At 44.0% G+C, this 23,061-nt stretch overlaps 1 protein-coding gene across 12 annotated transcripts in view; it reads left to right on the plus strand.

The window, feature by feature from the left end:
• Positions 1-19,028, plus strand: part of LOC101161695 (transcription factor COE3) — a 121,802-nt gene extending 102,774 nt beyond the window's left edge. For 2 of the 12 annotated variants that reach the window (XM_078954462.1, XM_078954463.1), the window contains exons 12-17: positions 728-817; positions 1,605-1,670; positions 2,088-2,262; positions 3,814-3,996; positions 6,406-6,534; positions 7,028-8,366. In XM_078954462.1, coding sequence (XP_078810588.1) covers positions 728-817; positions 1,605-1,670; positions 2,088-2,262; positions 3,814-3,996; positions 6,406-6,534; positions 7,028-7,059 — 675 coding nt within the window. In that variant the 3' untranslated portion in view covers positions 7,060-8,366. Of the gene's footprint in view, positions 1-727; positions 818-1,604; positions 1,671-2,087; positions 2,263-3,813; positions 3,997-6,405; positions 6,535-7,027; positions 9,508-18,537 lie in introns of those variants that run through there. The other 10 variants (XM_023959430.2, XM_023959431.2, XM_023959428.2 and 7 more) reach the window with 7 other exon arrangements.
• The last annotated feature ends 4,033 nt before the right edge of the window (positions 19,029-23,061 follow it).

A 23,061-nucleotide genomic window follows, 5' to 3' on the forward strand; every position in this document is an offset into this window, starting at 1 on the left:
CACATATATGTACACACACAGATGTACACACACATAGGTACACACACTGATGTACACACAAATGTACACACACAGATATGTACAGACTCTGATGTACACACACATATATGTAAACACACTGATTTACACACACAGATGTACACACAGCTACACACACACACATATATGTACACACACATAGGTACACACACTGATGTACACACAAATGTACACACACAGATCTGTACAGACTCTGATGTACACACACATATATGTAAACACACTGATTTACACACACAGATGTACACACAGCTACACACACACACATATATGTAAACACACTGATTTACACACACAGATGTACACACACATAGGTACACACACTGATGTACACACAAATGTACACACACAGATATGTACAGACTCTGATGTACACACACATATATGTAAACACACTGATTTACACACACAGATGTACACACACATACAGTACAGACCAAAAGTTTAGACACACCCTGCCATTCATTTGAATGGCAGGGTGTGTCTAAATGTTGTACATTGTTGTAAATTGTTGTACATTGATGTACACACATACTTACAGATGTACAGACACACAGATGTACACACACATATGTGTACTCACACACATGTACACACAGGTAGACATTAAAAGAACTTGTGTTTACACCCATTCCATCCATGTTGTGTTTGTGTGTTTATGTTTCCTGTCTTTGTTTACATGGATCAGCTGATGCGATCGTTTAAACACAGACCTGAGCCAAACGATAAAGAGCTTTGGTGCTGGATGTTGGAGCGCCACCTGCAGGTTGACACGCTGGTTTGTTAACAGAAGCATGTTGGAGTTTTGCTGAAGGGAGCACTCTGATTGGCTGACAGGGAAATCTGTGCTGTTTGGGGGAGGGGCCTGTTGAGGTTTTCAGTAAATGAATCAAACCATTTGAGGATCAGAGGATTAGGTTCCATAGATCTGGGTGGATCTGCATTTCCTGGAGGCGGGGCTGAAAGACATTCCAGATGTTCTGCAGCTTTCATGGTTCCATGAATGATGGTTAAACGTCTCTCCTTGTCCGCTGGAGGAGGTGGACATGTCTCCTTTCTCCGCTTCTTCCTCTGTGGTGTAATACCCCAGGGAGCTCCAGCAGAGGCCTCCACCTCCCCACTGCTGCTCCTCTGGGACTCCTCTTATCCCTCTGTCAGCTGATTGTCTTCAGGTTTATGTTCATCTCAAAACATCTTTTTTCATTCTGTTCATTTTTTGTTCATGTTTTTGTGGTTTTTCTGCACATCTCCTGGTTTTCCTTCTTCTCTTTCATTCCTCCTCTTCTTCCTGAAGTTTTCCCCTCCACCTTTTTTCCATTGTATTCCCACTTTTTTCTCTTTTCTGTTTACGTTTGTTCTCCGTCTTTTCATCATGACTGTTGCCATGGTGATATGTCCTGCCGCTGATACTTTCCTCTCCTTCGCTCACGTGTCTGAAACTGACTTGTAACTCTGGTTTTGCTCAAACATTAAGAAGTTTGTCCGGAGCTTCCAAAGGTTCTGGAGCTGTGCTGACCCGGATCCGGTGGGTCTGTTCTGACATCATCTCCGACTGTCATTCTCAGGAGGTGCTGCTGAAACGAGCGGCCGACCTGGTGGAGGCTCTTTATGGGATGCCGCACAACAACCAGGTGAGTTTCAGCGTTTGTAGCATCAGGATCGCCGTTTGCTTCAGATGATCCTCTGGAGACAAACATCACAGAAATAGGAACATCTTAACGTTTATGAAAACCTTCAAGATCTGATTGAAACTCAACATCTATCATGCCGTTGTCATGGTAACCACTTGATTTTAAATGTAAAAAGGTGTCACTCTTGTGACACGTGTGCAGGACCGGCGCCTTAATGACATCACAGAGCTGAGTTTCATTCAGCCTGAACCTTTTCTTTGCTCTGCTGGACTTCAGCGTTCAGAACAGCTGCTGCAGACACGGCCGAGCGGCGTCGACCTGTGAGGATTTGGGCGGAGGCGGCGGACACATCAGTGGCTTCAGAGGTTTTTGTGCTTTACAGCCATTCATTTGTCATCTTCTGCCGACCCCCCCCAGGAGATCATCCTGAAGCGAGCCGCCGACCTCACAGAGGCGCTCTACAGCGTTCCCCGCAGCCACAACCAGCTGCCATCGCTCACCAGCTCCGCCGCACACTCGGGCATGATGGGAGTGAACTCCTTTAGCAGCCAGCTCGCCATCAACATTTCTGAGGCCTCGCAGGCGGAGCAGGGTAAACACTGCACCTCACAGAGTCCAGACTGGTTCTGGCTCAGCCTGAGCATGTCAGCAGAGCCTCAGGAATCCACGCAGCTCATGAAGGCATCAGCAGAGCTTTCACAGCCAGAGCCCCTCCTTCCACCTCCACCCTGGTCTGTTTCCTCCATCAGCTTGACAGCGAACGCCTTGCAGGAATCCATGAGGTCATGGGAAAGCGCTGCGGCAGGAAAAGCGCGGTTATGAGGGACGTCCTCTTCTAGTCTAAAGATACCCCATTGCCCCCCAGTTAAAACACAAGAGGCTGGTAGGGTTTCCAACAATAGAACTTAAGGGGCGTAACTCACAAAAATATGACTCAGTACAAGTATAAAGTACAAACAATGACTCAAGTACAACAGTTCTGAGTAGTTTATAGTCTGAAACTGATATTAGAAGAAAATGGTGATCAACTTATAAAAATGAAATGCTAATATTTAAAATGAGGAAAAAACACATGCTAGCTTAACTTCAGGCAAACAGTTTCTGTTGTCAGAATCAAATCTCACCGTTTCTTCAAGAACAAATCTATCGTTCTTTACATCCCAGCAATCTTCTTGTTTGATGCATTTCCACAGTCAAAGCATGGAACCGTACCAGTCTTTGCCTTTTAGTGAAGGTGGCCTCTGATAATTCCCCAACTTTTTTGTGTGTACCTGGAAAAGGGGGTCAACAGTTCTAAGTAAAGTATCAGCAGTTACTGGTACTGGTTAATACTAGTTTATTTACCCTCATTGTACTTATGTAAAATAAAAGTACAGTGCAGGAAAACTACAAAAGTATTCAACGTTATTGCAGCCTGTTAGCACCTGGGTCTTGTAACCCTTGTGCTATGCTAGGCACATTAACGTTGGGAGTTGGGTCATCTAGACCCACTAGACAGTGCTCTGAACCTTTTTTCTTCAATGATTTGTGATCTTCACTGGTGTCCATGGATTACATGAAATCTTTCCACCTTTATCCACCTTTGTCATGGTAGGGAGAACACGTCAATAGAAGGGGGGGTCATCTAAGAAAGCACAAGGGTTGAACCGTCAAAAGCCCCATAGCCCCGTCTTGTCAGAAATGATCCACAACTGTCTGTCTTGTGTAACCTCTAATTACCTGTAAAGTTAATTAAGAACCAACTGCTATATGCAACCCTGACCTGGATTTAACTCTCGGATGCGAACTAGCCACTTTGAGGCAGGGGTGCTAACCACTACACCACATGTAGCCTGATGTTGAGCTGCCTTCTTTGTTTGTCTGTTTTTCACGTTAACTTTTTTCTGTCTGTGATGATGATTGTTTTATTTTTCAAATCATCAAATCTGCTTGTAAATATTTTCTTTTCTGCTTTGTTTATTGGTCTAAATGTTTGTTTATCTTCCTGTTTTTCTTTAAATTTTTTTTGTCTACAGCAAAGTAATGATTTCCCTCAAATCAGTCTTGATGGCGATCCTCCATTCATCTTTTTGTAACCGTGGCGTTTTCCTGTTAGACCCTGCCTCCTTCATGGTTGACAAACCTCCGTCTTCTCTCCCCTCAGGATACTCGCGTAACTCCAACAGCGTGTCTCCTCGTGGCTACGCACCAAGCTCCACCCCCCAGCAGTCTAACTACAACACCATCACATCTACCATGAATGGGTACGGGGCGGGGATGGCCAACCTGGGCGTGCCTGGATCTCCAAGCTTCCTGAATGGTTCTACGACCAACTCTGCTTACGCAAGTGAGTACGTTTACAGTAGTGAGAGGCTGCTGAGCATCTGTGAGTTCAGCATTTTGGATTTCACAATCCTCATATTTATGTTCATATTTTAACGGTGGACACGGATCCTTTTACCCTGAGGCAGTAAACGTTCCGCAGCGCCACATTTTGCTGCTGGGGACTCATTCTTTGAGCTTTCGTAAACGTCTGGCTGCATTCACGAAGAAAACGATGATTGAGGATCCGTCTAGTGTTGGACACAGTCTTCAACTATCTGTGATTTGGTCAGGAGAAATCTGTCCTCTTCAGGAGTGCAGACATGGCCCCTCTGGGCTTCCGTACTCCATGGAGTGGTCTACATTTTGGTGCACACACTACGTGTACGCTCTGACCTCCTCTGTCTTGAAGGCATCTTTGCTCAAACCTTCATGAAATTTTCTCTAGCTCCTCTAAAGAAAGGTTCTGGCTCCTCTAGGGGATGCTGTTGCCCCTGGCAACCATGGAGGGGGAGGCTCACATCTGCGCTGCAGCATCCTGCTCAGACTGTGACGGCTCCCCTTCCCTCTTCATCATCACCCCCTCCTGCACTGACCTTGTTAACATCCTTCATGCATTCATCAAAACGACCTGAAGGGGGCGTTGCTCTGTGGAACCATGTCAGAACTGCTTGACATGTGGTGAGCATGTTCAGTTCAGCTGTTTCTCCAGAAAAAAAACGGATCTGGTCCAGGAAGACATGTCTTCATAACAGTGGGAGGAACCCAGCTGGAGTTTCTCAGGTCCAGGTGCTGATCCAGTTTCATCTGGGTCCACCGTTTCCTTATTCCTTCTTCTAATTTGACGTCACCGCCTGAGTAGAAACTCTGGAGTTCTGCGGCACCAAACCCAGCTCACCACCATGCAAAGAACATGAACGTTTTACGGAGAAATCCACGAGGGTTCTCCTACATCGGCTCATGTTTTTACCAGACCCGGAATGTAGGTCTGGGGGGGGGGGGGGGGGGGGGGGGGAACCAGGTCTTCTTAACAACGATGTCAACACAGACACTCCCCCCACCTGTTTAGAGAGGGTTCTTCCATTTGGACATAGTCTCTTCCTGGACTCATGTGTCCTCTTGGTCCAGAATGTGACTCTATCAGCTGACCTCCTGAGTCCTGGACTGATGTTGTGGCTCTTCTGTACTGGAACAGTGTGTAGAAACATTAAAGATAGTAATAATATTAATGATGGATCAGATTTGTCTGCAGTTTTCCAGATCCTCAAAGTTCTTCCAATGTGTCCATCATGCATTCATACTTGGTGATTGTAACTGCTGATGTAGCCTCAGCTGCCCCGGGGCAGACGGACAGAGGCGGGGCTGCCAGTACGGCCCCTCTGACCATCACCGGGACATTCATGCACCGGTGGAGCCACACTGGAGGCAGGGAGGGTGAAGTGTCTTGCCCGAGGACACAAAGACAGCTGAGTTACCCTTGTGCTATCCTAGGCACTTTACCATTGGGAGTGGGGTCATCTAGACCCACCAGACAGTGCTCTGAACCTTTTTCTTCAATGATTTGTGATCTTCACTGGTGTCCATGGATTACATGAAATCTTTCCACCTTTATCCACCTTTGTCATGGTAGGGAGAACACCTCAATGGAAGGGGGGGGGTCATCTAAGATAACACAAGGGTTAGGGGAGCAGGGATCAAACACCGATCATTGGTCGACCTAACAACCGCCTAAGCCACTGCCGCCCTAAAGCTAGTTTCCGTCTGAGCCTGTGAAAAAAACAATGTAAATCCAAATCCCCACTAACTACTGATTCCAGAATGAAATGGTGTCACTGCTTACAGACCAGAGTCATTCAATGACACACTCACACATCAAACAGTACAGGGACTGGTTACACAATAAAAACTGACATAAAATGATACATTTCACTCAGACCACATCATGCTATTTACGACACTGATGCTAACTCAATGTCACACTGTCAAACACGGTGGAGGCAGTATGATGGTCTGGGGCTGCTGTCTACCAAAGCTCAGAAGGAGGAAGTCCTCGATGTGAGCGTCACCTGGAAGAAGTCAAAAGTCCGGACTCGAACCTGAACCTTAAGAAGCTTCATATGGGAGGGGGGGTCGGTGTTGAAACCAAGAAAGAATTGCCGTTCAGTCATTGGATCTGCCAGCTGTCCGTGTCACTTTGACCCCCCCCAGTCTGCTACTGAGCACGTGCACACAATGAGCGCGCACATGCAGCTGCAGCTTCAGGTTGGTTTCACTTCTCCAAGTTATGGATCAACTTTACCAGACGTTTGTTTCAGCTCATGCCTCTCCCTCCAGCCTTCGTCCTCTTCCTCCTGAACCCCCCCGCATGCCCTCCTCATCTCCCCTCGACTGCTCACCCCTCCTCACCCCGCCTCTCCCTCCTCTGCTCCCATAGGCCCTTGTTCATTCTCTCCTGTCCATATGGTTTCTGCAGTCAAACAGAAGAGCGCCTTCGCCCCCGTCGTGCGGCCACAGACCTCCCCGCCCCCCACCTGCACCACCAACAATGGCAGCAACCTCCAGGGTGAGCATCCCACCACCCCTCCTCCTCTTCCTCCCACCCGTCAGCATCTCGGCCCCCCCTGCAGTCCTTGTCCCGTCCGGGCTTGCAGGCAGACGCGCAGCAAAGTTGATCCATAACATCTGAGTCAGGTGTCTGAGCGCGCTCAGTGTGGAGGAGCCAGACCTCTGTAAATGCCCCCCGCCCCCGCCTCAGCAAGCAGACACAGAGTCCTCAGGATCTGGGGTTTTTCTCTGGATGGACTCCAGCTGAGCGTGCTCAGAGGTCTGCTGCTGGAAAGAAGCTGCTCTTCTTCTGTCGGACTCCGTCCTCCTGGAGGCGCAGAAACAAACCGCCTTTAAGAAAAATATGGAGTTTCCATTTTACATCCAATAATTCTGCAGAAAACTCATATTCATTGATTAAAAAGAACCTTTTCTATGTAAAGACTAAAGCAGAAAAATAAAAAGGCCCTGAATTTTCCTCCATCAGCATCTGACTGTGTTTCCTGTTTCAGCCATGGCCGGACTCATTGTGCCCCCCATGTGACGACGAAGCACAACGTGAAGATGTGGACCCGCCCACTCACCGGAAACACCACCCCCACCTTCTGCAGTTTCCTCCCAGAGATGCCACCTCTATCAAATGTGGAATTTGTTTGTTTTTTTGCACCTGAATCTTAATGAAAGTCATGAACACGTAAAGGTTCAACCAGCAGTTTACCGTTTTTTCCGCCTGACGGCTGATGGTGGAATAATGAGTCCCGAAACCTGGATCCTTCAGAATTTGACCTCTGTGATGGGCTGTTATCGGACCCGTCCAGCACAAACCTGAGGGAAAATGTTAGGAGGCCTCTGGGCCATTGACTGTAACCGGAAACTGGACCGAGTGAGTGCCACCCCCCCAATAGAAAATGGTTTACTTATTGAGGCATCTGATTAGTCAGTTTGTAACTTAAATAGCTTAAAGAAGAAATATCCTGAAAAAAAGAGGATTACCAAGAAGAAGGTATCAGATCTTCTGACCAATAGAATGACTGAGGAACAGCTGTTCATTTCTCTGTAGAAGTCGATGGGGTTTTGGCTTCTTTGGGCCACTTCCTGTTTGGAACACCAGGGGGAGGAGTCACTCAGTCCCGTTCTCAGATACAGTCAATGTTCTGTACCATCGGTCTGAGTGTTCATGACCCGTCTGGAAGACGTGGGTCCGTCACAGGAGGCTCTGCAGCTGGTTTCTATGGGATCTGGTCTTCTGGGGTCTTTGTTCTCACTGTGGACCAAGTTGTGATGGTTTTGACCACATGTTCTTGTTGTTCTACTGGTTGGTCTTTTTTCTATGTATTTATAGTCCATTCTGGGGAGTTCTTCTGACTTAGGCCTGAATGATAGTTCAAAGATAAATATGTATGTATCACATTTGATGTCTTAATACTTTTAGATCTAATAAAGTCAGAGTGGAAGGACTTTTGTAAAAGAAAAAGAGAAGCCGTTGTTCTCATGGAGGTCCTGGATTCTGCCAGCAGGACCTCAGCAGCTCTTCCATAACTTTTGTACAAAAAACTGTTCTGATTCCATATTTAACTTTTGTAAAAAACATTGTGCATTTTTCTCGTCCTTTGTGTATTTTTGTGAAATGTAAAATGATGGTTCTTTCTTAATGCACTATTTCTGTTGAAGCACTTATTGAGAAAAAAGTATCTGAAAGAAAAGAACGATGACGTCAGAAAAGCTTCCATGTTTTTTAGCTGAGTCAGCGGAGAATTTTCAACATTTCCTAATTCAAATGTGAGCAGTTTCTATTTTTAACGTTTTACCATCTTTTTTTTCATTAAAAAAATAAATACTTTCTGAAAGGAATGTCTGGATGCGGGCGCTGCCACAATCGGGCTCTTTCTCCGGTTCTGGACCACCGGGTCCTCCGGAGACCAGAACCAATCCAGTTCTGAGCCTTAAACACCAACATGAAACATCCGTCTCTGTTTCATAACTGATAAAAGGTTTACACATTTTTTTCATCTTTAGTTTACCCCCCCCCTAAAAAAAAGAGATCATTCTATTTAATACAAACTTATGAAATGTTTTTCATCAGCAAAAGTGAAGCTTCAAAAACAATTCTGCTATGTAGAAACTAAACTTCTGAATCATCCAACATTTACATCGAAAAAAAAAAGATTTGTTATTTGAAACTATGGAATTAACCCTAGTACTATCCTATGACCCCCCCCCCTTACACTGACGTGTTCTCCCTACAGGGTTACAGTGCCCAGGATAGCACAAGGGCTACGTTTCATTCCAAACATCAGAAACTTGAAGGAATTATGCTCCACTTTGCTCCTGTAAATATGATTGTTCTTCATGGATCCAAATGGAAGAAATAAAAATGAATCAAATCTAAATCTATCCACACGCTAATCAATTGAACATCAGAGTTTCAATATATTTTTCAAATTCTTCTTTTCACATTTTTTTTAGATCTTTCTTTCTGTTGAGTAAATCACGAAGCAAAAACTGCACATTTCTGGGTTAAATCTTTCAAAAGTTTGACTTAATATGTACATTTTTCAACCTCAGCAAAAACGCATCAGAAATTGAAAGCCTTACACGTTAAAAACAAACTAAACACCTTCAGCCAAATTCTAGAGCAACATCTGGAAATAACGTTCTCTTACTGCATCCTCTCAACCCGCTTCTCAATTTGTCTTTTTCTGTCTCCAGTTGTAAAAATTCTCATCTTCATGTTTAAAATGAAAATGTTCTTTTTAATGTTTTCCTTTAACATGAAGCAGGGGCTTTGTGAAACCTAAACTATATCCTCCAAGTCTATGAAAGCACAATTCATGTCTCTAGCATAAAAATGAGATGTCCAGATTTGTCCTTTCCCGTCTCTAGCCACGCTGTAAATAGATGCATGTCTTCAGTTTTCTTCTTTTCTTGTGATTCAGTGATTTTTGTACAGAAACAATCTAATAAAGATGGCGCTTGGCTTGAAGCTGTAAAAGGCCTGTTTTTGATTGTTTTTCTATATCAATGTGGATTTTGAAAATCAAACGGACAGAAAGCTGTTCTTTGAGATAGAATCTTCTTCTTTTAAACCTCACCGTACCGTCAGTCTCTGAATGATCTGCATGAACGTGATTACCTATGCTTTTGTAGAACTTTTTAACTCTTGTGCTATCTTGGATGACCCCCCCCCCCCTTCCATTGACGTGTTCCCCCTACCATGACAAAGGTGGATAAAGCTGGAAAGATTTCATGTAATCCATGGACACCAGTGAAGATCACAAATCATTGAAGAAGAAAGGTTCAGAGCACTGTCTAGTGGGTCTAGATGACCCAACTCCCAATGTGCCTAGCATAGCACAAGGGTTACAAGACCCAGGTGCTAACAGGCTGCAATAATGTTGAATACTTTTGTAGTTTTTCTGCACTGTACTTTTATTTTCCGTAAGTACATTGAGGGTAAATAAACCAGTACTAACCAGTACCAGTAACTGCTGATACTTTACTTAGATGACCCCACTACCAATGTTAAAGAGCCTAGGATGGCACAAGGGTTAAGCTTCTGGCATGTCTACCTTTCCACCTGGTCTCCTGGACACGTCCACCTTCCTCCTCTGCGCCATGTCAGGAAGACAGAAGATAAAACGGAAAGCCTATGGCTCCTTTTGTCAGTCTCTCGTGTCATGACATTTACAAGATAAAAGCTTGAAGCACGTCAGAACTGAATTTCTGCTTCTTTAGAAGCTAGCAGCTCTGATTTGTTAAGGCAAAGATCTTCCTCTCAGAGAGATAAGCATATGGGAAGTCTGAAAGGTTTATCAGTCTGCAGCTCCAAGCAGGATGACTGTTTTTATGTTCAGTAAAAGAAGAGCTGTTTGATTCCAAGGGCTGCATTGAGACAACAACTGGTTTGTAGATTCATGGATCAAATGACGATAAAGGAATGCATAAACACTGCGGCAGCAGAAAACATGAAAGCTGCTTTATTTTGGTTCTCAGAGAAGCTGCTTAGCTAAAAAGATGAGACAGCGTTATCTTATTTCATCTTCAGCAGATGGACAGACGTACAGGAAGATAAGAAGAGTCTCCATGTGAACACCAACAGCTGGCGCCTGAACATCCTAACCCTTGTTCTATCCTAGGCACTTTACCATTGGGAGTGGGGTCATCTAGACCCACTAGACAGTGCTCTGAACCTTTTTTCTTCAATGATTTGTGATATTCACTGGTGTCCATGGATTACATGAAATCTTTCCACCTTTATCCACCTTTGTCATGGTAGGGAGAACACCTCAGTGGAAGGGGGGGTCATCTAGGATAGCACAAGGGATAAATGGGTCGGCACAAAGCTTCTCTGACTCATCTGGTGATGTAGAAGCAGATCTTCAGAAAAGTTCACGAGGCTCTGAGCTCAGATGAACGTCAGTCAAGTGAGGTCCAGATGAGATTCCTGTTGGTTTTCCAGTCAGAAACTGGAGTAAAAGACCATGAGAGACCCTCACAGTTCTGCTGGGTCAGCTGTACAGTCATGAAACATCGAAAATAGAAGATCACAAACCATCTCCCTGTACCTGCAGCTTCATCCAAAATGATTTATCTGTTTGGGTACAAATGATCTAAAGAACAGTTAGGAGCCAGCCCTGAACTGCACAGAGAAACTTCCATCATCTGTTGAGACCTGGGACGACAGTAACAAAGGTTACTACGGTAACACTCTCCGCCATTATGAATTCAAATCTTGCAGAGCTCCAGAGGTCTTCCTGCTAGAACCAGAACATGTCCAGAACCATCTAAAGTTCTCCAAAGACCACCTTAATGATCCAGAGGAGGCTCGGAAGAAGGTCATGGGGTCAGATGAGACCAAAAGGAACTCTGGTAGAAATGTTTGGAGGAGGAAAAAATGCCGACTCACTGTGCACGGAAGTGAAAACTTCATGGTTTGGGGCCGCTTTCCTCCAAAGGACACAGAGCAGATGAGGAGTGAAAGGTTGAACGGATCCATGTTTGGACAGATTTTGGACCAAAACCTCCTTTCATCAGTGAGATGGAAGGAGGTTTTGGTCCAAGGTTCTGGAGGGTTCTAGCCGGCTCTAGACCTCGGTCCTCAGTCTGTGTTTTTTCAGCAACAGCCCCCAAACATCACAGCTCTGGAGAAGATCTGCATGAATGAATGGACCAAAATACCAGAAACAGTGAAAAGCTGCTGAAGACCTACAGGAAACCTTTGACCTCTGACCCTGAAACCAGGTTACATTACAACGTATAGAGGTGGACTTTGACCCCCAAAGGCTCAAATCAGGATGAAACTGACCCTGCCCTTTGAAGTCGGATGTTACTCGAACAAAAATGCTTCTATGTGGTTTACTCTGAACATCTGCTCTCTGACTGAAGAAATGTTTTTAACGAATCTCCTGAAAAAAGGCAGAACCCCTCACTGCCCTCCCCATGTGAGTCATGCCCCCCACTCATATACATGGTTTCCACTTAATTAATTTCTTTTGAATTTGATTTGAAATGGTTTATTTCAAGCAATCAAATAGGAATAATACACAGAAACAATAAAATCATCAGTTATACATTCATACAATAACTAATCAAACTTGGAATAATTAGACATAAAATTAAGTATTGCTTGAAAGGGAGTGGAAGGAAGCGTACTTATATAATCCCACCCTGTTCTACTGTAACCATTTTATTACATAAATTATCAATATCCGGTTCCTAGCTTTTATCAGACAGAATTAAGAATCTTGAAATATCAATAAAGACAAAGATGAATTACTTAAATTATTTTGTAAAAAATAACTTTTAGAAATCAACATGGCAATGAAGTATCCAAAATATATGCAGATTATGTTATTTATAAAAGTCATTGATATGATTAAAAATAATACTATATCAGTAAAATAGACATAACCCTTTTTCAGGAATTTTCATAGCAAAATGTCATCAAGTATCAAAAGTTAATAATATGTGCAAAATTATGCTACATTAGGAGAAATTCATGAATCAATTTATCAATTTTTTGGGGCAAGTGAAGTAATATCATTAAAAGTCAATCAATTTAACCAGTTTCAATAATTGAATAATCATTTGTTTTATTTTTTATTTTTTGTATTTTTATTTATCATTTTTTGTCTTTTTTTCTTCTTTTATGATAAAGTAATGCTATGAAGTAAAAAAATAAAAATAAAATAAAAAAATAAAAAGGGTCCATATTTGTGGAAAGACCAAAGCTGGTATTTCTTCTTTTTTTGCTGATTAACAGCCGTTCTTCTCGGTTTAAAACAAAGTTTATAGTTCTCTTCGCTGTTATGTCTGCAGACATTAGATTAAGGTCCACATCCTTCTTCAGCTGATATCAGCGGCGCCTAAGAGTTGAGGTCAAGTTGTCTGCATGTCAGATCTTTGTTGATAATCAGGTCACTTCAGACTTATGGAGAAAATGTTGAATCCAGGCGTAATATTTCTTGAAATTATTTGGCTCTTTGATTTATTACTCCATGTTGTTTCAGACGACTGTGACCAAACACTTCTCCAAATCCTTCATGGTGTTAATAACCAGAACCTTGGACCGGTCCGGGGGACCGAGCGGTTTGACGTAAATCCTGCAGCCTTTAACCCAAGTGTTCTCAATCTGCTTTTGCTTCCTGAGAAGCCGTGCATGTTTGGAGATTTCAGCATTCCTTCTGGTCGGATGGACGTTCAGATAAACAGTAGATCCTTTCAGATTTTTTGCATTGATTCATCAGAGCTAGCTTGTGTTTGTCATTCACAAACCTGATGAGGATCTCTGGTTTATACGTCTCCTTTCTCCTGGGGAGCGGGTGGCAGGTCTCCATGGTGTTGAGATTCAGGGAAATCCCTTTAGATGTGAGAAATGATTCCACTTGGTGTTCCAGAGAGCCGTTTCAGAGCTCCTATCGCTATTAGCATTAGCAATGCTAACTCCAGCTGCATTTAGCTTTGCCCGAGGTTTGATCAGTACTCCAGTGAGAAAGACATTATTCATCCTTACTTGTTGTTCCACATCGTCCAGTCTTTTCTCCAGAATCTCGACCCAGTTTTCTCGTTGCTCGTTCCGAGGGCGGAGCCTCAGGAATTCTTCCAATAGCACTGAGAGCAGAGTTAGCTTCGGTTAACTTGTTCCATAAAGGGATACAACATAGCTTGGATGTCATCAAGAGCTTTTTTAAGGTCTTCGTATTCCTGTTTTTTCTTAGGGGCCATGGTCAGCTCTCTTTTTTGGAGAAAACCAACTTTTTAAGTCGTTTGAAGATAGTTGTATAGCCGCCATGAGCCCACACGCGTCCGTGTTGTAACCCGGAACCGGAAAAAAATAAAAATAAAAAATCCTTGTGCTATCCTAGGCACTTTACCATTGGGAGTTGGGTCATCTAGACCCACTAGACAGTGCTCTGAACCTTTTTTCTTCAATGATTTGTGATCTTCACTGGTGTCCATGGATTACATGAAATCTTTCCACCTTTATCCACCTTTGTCATGGTAGGGAGAACACCTCAATGGAAGGGGGGGTCACCTTAGATAGCACAAGGGTTAAACTTGTTCTGTCCAACAACTGAGCAAACAGATGAGAGCTGAAGGCCTTTTGTGTTGGACAGGTTTTACACAAAAAGAGGTTATGAATCTTCGGATAACCAGGGTGTAAATTTGTATAAACCCTATTTTGTTTTTTTAAAATTATTTTTTAATTTATTTGTTACATTTTGTGTTTTAGGTATATATACATATACTTTTTATTACAGTTACAGTTATTTTCAGTGACTTTCAGAGGAAGCCTGAAGATCCATGGGCCCTCCCACATGCCCCAAAGGTTCACACCTCCTGAGGGTCTTAGGATATGGGGGGGGGGGGGGGGGGTCGCTCTACGCCTACCTGCCCTTTCCGTCTTTCTTCCTGTGAAGCTGACAGGATGTTTGTGTTGGCTGCAACTGCTGCATGACCTCACTGTTACATAATTCGAGTAAAAATAATAACCCCCCACCCCAGGTTTTAGGGCCTCACTGCTGTCTCTCTGGAACAATGTTTAACAATCTTCACTTTGTCAAATGTGGGAAGCCTCAAACCAACTGTATCAATAGGAAAACACTTTTAATAAGCATTCCCAGGTGGGGGCGCTCGAACGCGTCTCACCTGGAAGCTATTAGAGCCGACAGGAAGTGGAGACAGAGATCGAGTGCTTCCCAATAATGTGCGTCCCTCAGGAGACCGGAAATATGTAGATTCATCATAAAACACATCGGAGCGCTTGGACTGTAACCGAGAAGAGAAAATCAGCAGAGACAGCTGGGCACCTCCAGATAAAATCCCACAAACATCTGCAGATGCGGCGGCAGAGCGTTTCATCGCTCATGTCCAACGTCTCTCCTGACGCTCGCGCTGTAAACACCTTCTCCAGATGGACGGCTGGATTTATGGAGACTCCCTCCTGCCAATGCAAGGAGGGATCCGGACGAAAACAGGAGCTATGTTCTCAGTCTCAGCAGAACTCGGGAACAACTTCAGATGAGAACTCCATCAAGTTTACCTCTTTACTAGAACATTAGCCAACCAGCAGCAGCTCCTTCACGTGAACCACTGACCTGAATCAGCCAATCCCAGCGTCTCAATGGAAACAGCTTGTTAGAAAAGCACCTGATATCTGCTTTGCTGTGTTCTTCTTTTTTTGTTTCCTGTTAGAAACATTTGTTTGTTACAATTCATCAAAGAAACCGATCGTCATGAATGCTCTTCCTCATTTTCATAACAATCATCATCACCCTCGTGGAGCTTGGAGTCTGACCGCGTTCCGTTCCTCAGGTCCTCGCTAAAGAATGGATATAATGGTTGTGCTGATGGGGGAGGGGGGCATGTAATCTGTTTAATGATGTCTGTAGACGGCGGTGATTCATGGAGGAACAGGGAGGAGCCGTCAAAGACGCCATCAATCACCAAGAGAAACAACCTAAAGCTTGATGAAGGTGATGATGAAGAGGGTTCAGGTCTTTAGTTTAGGCTACATGTTTTGGTTTTTGTCTCTGAAGTCATTCTAGGTGACTTCATATTTGAGAAAGTTCTGAATGACAGGAAGAACAGATTCCTGTGAGCTTTGTTCATCATCATCATCACCTTCATCAGCAGCCCCGCCCCTTAGGTGATGTGGACCTGTGTCTGCATCAGGCATCTGAAGGGTTCCGAGAATCTTTCACGCTTAAATATTTACCTGCAGCTCCATCTGTCCGGCGCTGCCCGGGTCCAGTTCCCTCTGGGAACTCTGAAGATGTGCTTGAGATCGGCTCTGACCAAGACTCTTATTAAAACAATGAAGCTCATAATTATCTGGGAACTCCAGAGCAGTGTTATAGTCGTAATGAGGCCACACCGGAGCCGGAGAATAAAGAATGAATGTAATAAATAAGCCATTAGATGGGCAGTAAAAAGAGCCGGCTGTGTAAAAGAAGCAGTGAAATAAGTTCAGACAGGTCTTGTTGTCTCCTGATGAGCTCTTGGAGAAATTACTGCTTCCATGTTTGTAATAAAATGAGACATCAGCAAGAATAAAGATTAAAATTCAGCCGGAAAATCTGCAGGAAACTAAAACCAGGAGGTGAAGATTTGGAGAAGTTATCCAAAGAAAACCTGAGGTCTGATCGGGCCTAGATAGGAGTCTGCGGTCCAGGTCACGGGGGAATACCCCACAGACCAACAGCACTTTCATTTTTTTACCATTCTCTAGGTTAGAATTAACCTCAAAACCATCAGAACACGTTCTGCGTCTGTTTGGCGACAAAATGAAACAGACCAAAATGCCAAACTGGAAGAAGAACCAGAGAAGCTGGGCTTCAGGCCAACCAAAAAGTCATTTCAAGCCTGAAAGTCTTGACGTTGAGCTTCTTTAACTCTGTGTAACCATGATAGTTTATAATAAAGTGGGTCTGGACAGGTCTGGACCGTTACCTGTTAATGATCATCATCATCTTCTTCTTCATAGTTATAAACAGACACGTTGATTTTAGCCAGAGAAATGAAAATCATTGTGATCATGTGACGTCTACCTTTTCAGGCCAAAACTGAAGGCCTAAAAAGTGAAATGTCTTCAAAAAACCTGCAGATTGTCTGAATCCGAGTGTCTGGATGCTTCTGAAGTTTTTATGGTGGAAGTGTTGAGGATTTCCCATAAGGAGCCCAGAGTTTTATTGGTTTTATGGCGGCTGTCGTTTCATTCAACCGCCGTCCTGGAAGAGCTCATGGCTTATGGAGGGGGGGTCAAAGGGAAAAGTTTGCTGATTGCAGATATAACTTCCACAAACTAATTATCTGTGGCAGTTAAATAAGTCAAAGTGGTCATGCTAATGAGTCCACAAGAGACTGATTGTTAAACTCCATTAAAAAGAATGATATTCCTCCTCTTTTATATTTGTGTTTTTCCTCTAAAGCAGCCAAACAAACTCTGTTGAAAGGTCATGATGCTGCAGAAGCACCGACTAATTAAAGTCAAGCTCAGCAGTTGGAGTGGAGTCATTCCTGCTCAGGTGAGTCTTTGAGTCAGAAACTCAAGTTATAAAAAGGCAAAAGAAAGAAGAAGAAATGCAGACTTCAGGTGTAACCCTTGTGCTATCTTAGATGACCCCCCCCTTCCATTGAGGTGTTCTCCCTACCATGACAAAGGTGGATAAAGGTGGAAAGATTTCATGTAATCCATGGACACCAGTGAAGATCACAAATCATTGAAGAAAAAAGGTTCAGAGCTCTGTCTAGTGGGTCTAGATGACCCACCTCCCAATGGTAAAGTGCCTAGGATAGAACAAGGGTTAACTGATCTAAAAACATTTCCCATCTCCAGGAAATTAGCTCTGTCTTCTTCCAAACAGGCCCTGATAAAACACTGAGTAGTTAGGAATATAAAAAATCATAAAAAAATGTTTTCTTTGTGTTAATTTGAATCTATTAAAGACATTTTGATGAGAATGACGGTACCGCGATTTAGCCGCACTTTAAGCTCTGTTTTAGGAAAAGACCCGCCCCTTTAACTCTCTCCACCAATCATTCTTGGAGGCTTAATCACATGTCATCAGTCTGACCAATTACAAGTGGTTAAAGTCTTCACTTCCTTGTTCCAATTTAGCTCAAAAAGTCTCTCAGTTCCAACAAAAATACCAGCTAAAGCTCGTCTGTAGCGGTGTAGCTTTCCACAGAATCCGGTGTCAGACCGTGGAACAAGTGAACAAAACAATGAAGCTCAGAGACGAGAGTCTGTCTGACATCACTACATCCCCCATGATGCATTGGATTAAAGTGACAGTCACAATGAGTCGTCCTTGTTAAACGTCTTGAAACCACAACGAACACACATGAAACTGTTTTTAAATTTTCTAACTTAACTTTTATTTCATCTTATAGAAAAAACAGCTGCAAATTCCAGCTTTTTCTGCCACAATCATCACAAAAATGCACGTGAGATTGGGGGGTGGGGTGGGGGTGGGGGTGGGGGGGCTGTAGATCCGTACAGACTATGAGTTTCTATGAGCGGAGTTTTTTTTGGGATAGTGGTGTGCCGCGGTATTTTTGTCTAGGTTAAAGTGTGCCGTGGCTCAAAAAAGGTTGAAAAACTCGGGTCTAGATGACCCAACTCCCAACGTTAAAGTGCACAAGGGTTACGGACAAAACTGTAATCCCTAAACAAAGTATAATTTAAAGAGATTACTTAGAAAAACAAATGTAAAAACCTGATTCTAATTCACTAACCTGGAGTTTAAATAATTATTAAGAATCAACCCGAATGGATCTGAAACATTTGAGTTTCCTGGTACATTTCCCTTCATTTTATGTCCAGCATGAAACAATATTCAAGAAAAAAAGAGCAGAAATCTGCAGAAGCCAAATATTTTTCTACCAAAATAGAGAAAAACTGAAGATCTCACCAATTACAATGTTTTGTAGGGTTAAGTGCCCAACATAATTACCTCATTTAAAATGTTTCTTGGATAATTTTTGTATCATTTTTCCCTCCCTCCCTCCCTCCAGACAGCAGTCTAAGCAAAGATGCCCAGACTTCCCTCACCCCGGCCACTTCCTCCAGCTCCTCTGGGGGGACTCCGAGACGTTCTGTCGCCAGGTGAGAGACACAGTCTCTCCAGAGTGTCCTGGGTCTTCCCTGGGGCATGTACCAGTTGCGACATGCCCCAGGGAACACCTCCCCAGGGAGGCATCCAGGAGGCATCCAGACCAGATGGATAAGGAAGATGACATCCAGAGGCACCTCAACTGGCTCCTCTGGATGTGAAGGAGAAGCGGTTCTACTCCGAGCTCTCTGCAGGTGACCGAGTTCCTCCGTCTATCTCTAAGGGAGCGCCCAGCCACCCCACGGAGGTCCTGCTTGTATCTGGGACCTGATCTTTTATTGTCCTGTCCAGCAAATGAACAGACTGCAGCTGAGAGCTTCTTGTGACGGACATGTTTGTTTTACAATCAGGGTTGTTTGTTACTCTTGGAGTTTGTTCAAATAAATCCCCTCTGTAACAGATGTGAACTTTGTTGAGTTTTAGCCACTGGAACAGGATGTGTGTGTGTGTGTGTGTGTGTAATAAGGTCATGAAACCATGCTAACCAGCCCAGAGAAAATTCTAATGATAATGAGAGGAGGCTGGCATTTTGGCGTGTTGCTGCAGGTCTATATGTTGCATCCATCGAGCATCCCGCGACCCGGGGGGGAGCTGAAACCCCCCAGGCTGGGCAGAATCCAATAAAACGCACTAGACGTTTTAATTGTATTTTCCTCATCAAGGAGTAATGTGCAAGATGGTTGTTGCATTTCTGTTGAGACCAATAAGGCTGATATATCAGTCATTTCCGGATAAACATCCTCCCCCTCAGGTGGGGCTCCTGGGGGGTAAATTGATGATCAACCTTTTGGTTTTTAAACTGTCCAGACTTTTCTGTTTGTTAAACTGCTAGAAAGAAGGAAAGAAAAATGAAAACCCAGAAAGTTCAAATGCAGCAGGGCTTGTTAGGCTGGGAGAAATATTGATGATTCAGGGTCCAGAAAGTTGGAGAACCACCTCAAATGTTTTCCTCCCAATGAGGACAACACGTCTGGTGTTGTGGTCTCCAACAGAAACGTCCACAGTGCCACGATAACTCAGCAGGTGGAGCGCTTTTGACACTTTTATCTAAACTTAGAACACGTCATCGCTTTTGCTGGACTGTGGCTCATAATAAAGAAGGAAGATGAAGGAATGAATGGGAAAACAACCCCCCATCAACTAGCATGATGCTCCTCAGTGAGCTACAGCGCCAACGTGTGTTCAAAGACAGACGCTGCCGTCAAGCCTGAGAAAGCCATTGACCTTTGACCTGTATGTTTGAAATGAATAGAGCTCAGCAAAATGGTACTACAGAGCACTGTTTTTATCTGAAAGACACTTTTTTTTTGTCACAAACAAGATTCATAAAAACAAAAGGAATTCTTTGCAAAACAGAATTTTACAAAAAAGACCAACTGTTCCCACTCTTCCACTGTTCCTCTGTTCCCACTGTTTCACTCTTCCCACTGTTCCACTCTTCCCACTGTTCCACTGTTCCTCTGTTCCCACTGTTCCTCTGTTCCTCTGTTCTCACTGTCCCTCTGTTCCACTGTTCCTCTGTTCATTTGTTACACTGTTCCAACTGTTCCTCTGTTGCTCTGTTCCTGGGTTCCACTGTGCCAACTGTTCCCACTGTTCCTCTGTTCCTGGGTTCCACTGTGCCAACTGTTCCCACTGTTCCTCTGTTCCCACTGTTTCACTCTTCCCACTGTTCCACTCTTCCCACTGTTCCACTGTTCCTCTGTTCCCACTGTTCCTCTGTTCCTCTGTTCTCACTGTCCCTCTGTTCCACTGTTCCGACTGTTCATTTGTTACACTGTTCCAACTGTTCCTCTGTTGCTCTGTTCCTGGGTTCCACTGTGCCAACTGTTCCCACTGTTCCACTGTTCCTCTGTTCCTCTGATCCCACAGTTCCACTGTTCCTCTGTTCCCACTGTCCCTCTGTTCCGACTGTTCATTTGTTACACTGTTCCAACTGTTCCACTGTTCCTCTGTTCCTCTGTTCCCACTGTTCCTCTGTTCCTCTGTTCCCACTGTTCCTCTGTTCCCACTGTGCCAACTGTTCCCACTGTTCCTCTGTTCCCACTGTTCCACTGTTCCTCTGTTCCCACTGTTCTACTGTTCCTCTGTTCCCACTGTTCCACTCTTCCCACTGTTCCACTGTTCGTCTGTTCCCACTGTTCCTGGGTTCCACTGTGCCAACTGTTCCCACTGTGCCAACTGTTCCCACTGTTCCTCTGTTCCTCTTTTCCCACTGTTTCACTCTTCCCACTGTTCCACTCTTCCCACAGTTCCACTGTTCGTCTGTTCCCACTGTTCTACTGTTCCTCTGTTCCCACTGTTCCACTCTTCCCACTGTTCCACTGTTCATCTGTTCCAACTGTTCCTGGGTTCCACTGTGCCAACTGTTCCCACTGTTCCTCTGTTCCACTGTTCCTCTGTTCCCACTGTTCCACTCTTCCCACTGTTCCACTGTTCCTCTGTTCCCACTGTTCCACTCTTCCCACTGTTCCACTGTTCCGACTGTTCATTTGTTCCACTGTTCCAACTGTTCCTCTGTTAGACTGTTCAAACTGTTCCTGGGTTCCACTTTGCCAACTGTTCCTCTGTTCTGCTATTCCCGGAGAACAGACTCTTCTTTAGTGTCGCTTAAAACATTGTTTCCCTCTGGCTAAAATTTCACCTTCATTGTCTTCAAACAAATGCAATTCGATGTCCTGGTTGCAGAGTTGTTCATTCACACTGATGTGCACTGGGTTGCACCATCTCTTGTTCTGCATGTTCTACGTAAAAAGATGAGAGAGGCCTGCAATTTCCTAAACCTCAACTACAAGAGACAAAATGAGCAAAAAAACAAGAAAATCCCCTTTTCTGATCTTAAAGAATTTATTTGTAGATTATGGTGGAAAAGAAACATTTAGTGACCTACAAACAAGCTAGATTTCTGTCTCTCACAGACCTGTAACTTCTTCTGTAGAGGATCCTCTGTCCTCCACCTGTTACCTGTATTAATGTCACCTGTTTGAACTGGTTATCTATAGAAAGACACCTGTCCATAACCTTACACAGTCACACTCCAAACTCCACTAGAGACCAAGGAGCTGTCTAAGGACACCAGAAACCAAACTGTTGACCTGCAGCAGACTGGAAGACTGAATCTGCAACAGGTAAGCAGCTTGGAGTGAAGAAATCACCTGTGGAGGCAATTATTAGGAAGTGGAAGACATACAACACTGATAATCTCCCTCCATCTGGGGCTCCCCCCAAGATCTCACCCCGTGGGGTCAGAATGATCACAAGAACGGTGAGCAAAGATCCCAGAATCCCACGGGGGACCTAGTGAATGACCTGCAGAGAGCTGGGACCAAAGTAACAAAGGCCACCATCAGTGAGACGCTACACCAACAGGGACTAAAACCCTGCAGGGCCAGACGTGTCCCCCTGCTAAAACCAGCACATGTGTAGGCCCGTCTATAGTCTGCTAGAGAGCATTTGGAGGATCCAGAGGAAGATTGGGAGAATTTCCTGTGGTCAGATGAAACCACAATAGAACTTTTTAGAACTCTACTGTTTGCAGGAGAAAGAATGCTGAGCTGCATCCAAAGAACACCAGACCTACTGTAAAGCATGGGGGTGGAAGCATCATGCTGTGGGGCTGTTTTTCAGCAAAGGGACCAGGACGACTGATCCATGTAAAGGAGTGAATGAATGAAGCCATGTTTGGTCAGATTTGGAGAGAAAACCTGCTTCCATCAGCATTGAAGATGAAACATGGCAGGGTCTTTCAGCATGAGAACCATCCCAAACACACGTTGCCCGGGTAACGAAGGAGTAGCTTTGTTAGAACCATTTCAAGGTCCTGGAGTGGTCTAGCCAGTTTCCAGATCTCAACCCCATAGAAAATCTTTGGGGGGAGTTGAAAGTCTGTTTTGCCCAGGGACAGCCCTAAAACATCACTGCTGTAGAGGAGATCTGCATGGAGGAATGGACCAAAATACCAGCAACAGTTTGTGAAAAAATTGATAAGACTTGCAGAAAATGTTTGACTGCTGTCATTACCAACAAAGTTTATATAATAAAGTACTGAGTTGAACTTTTGTTATTGACCAAATATTTATTTGCCACCATAACTTACAAATAATTCTTTAATAATCAGAAAATTATATTTACTGGATTTTTTTTTATCTCATTTTGTCTCTCATAGTTTAGGTTTACCTATGATAAAAATTACAGGCCTCTCTCATCTTTTTAAGTAGGAGAACTTGCACAATTGGTGGCTGACTGAATACTCTTTTGCCCCACAGTACACTGCAAATCCCCTGTCTTTTTTAACCCTCCACCTCAATTCTGTCCTCGCATGAAAAGTTTTAACCCATCAAAGGAAACCACAGAGTCTGGGTCAGTCCATTCAGCCACATCTCCCTGAACTCGCTTTGTTGCCGGGTCAGCGCCTTCAGCTGGTCAGTTTT

The sequence above is a fragment of the Oryzias latipes genome, chromosome 10, assembly GCF_053564925.1.
Source record: "Oryzias latipes strain Hd-rR chromosome 10, Olatipes_Hd-rR_3.1".
NCBI lineage: Eukaryota > Metazoa > Chordata > Actinopteri > Beloniformes > Adrianichthyidae > Oryzias > Oryzias latipes.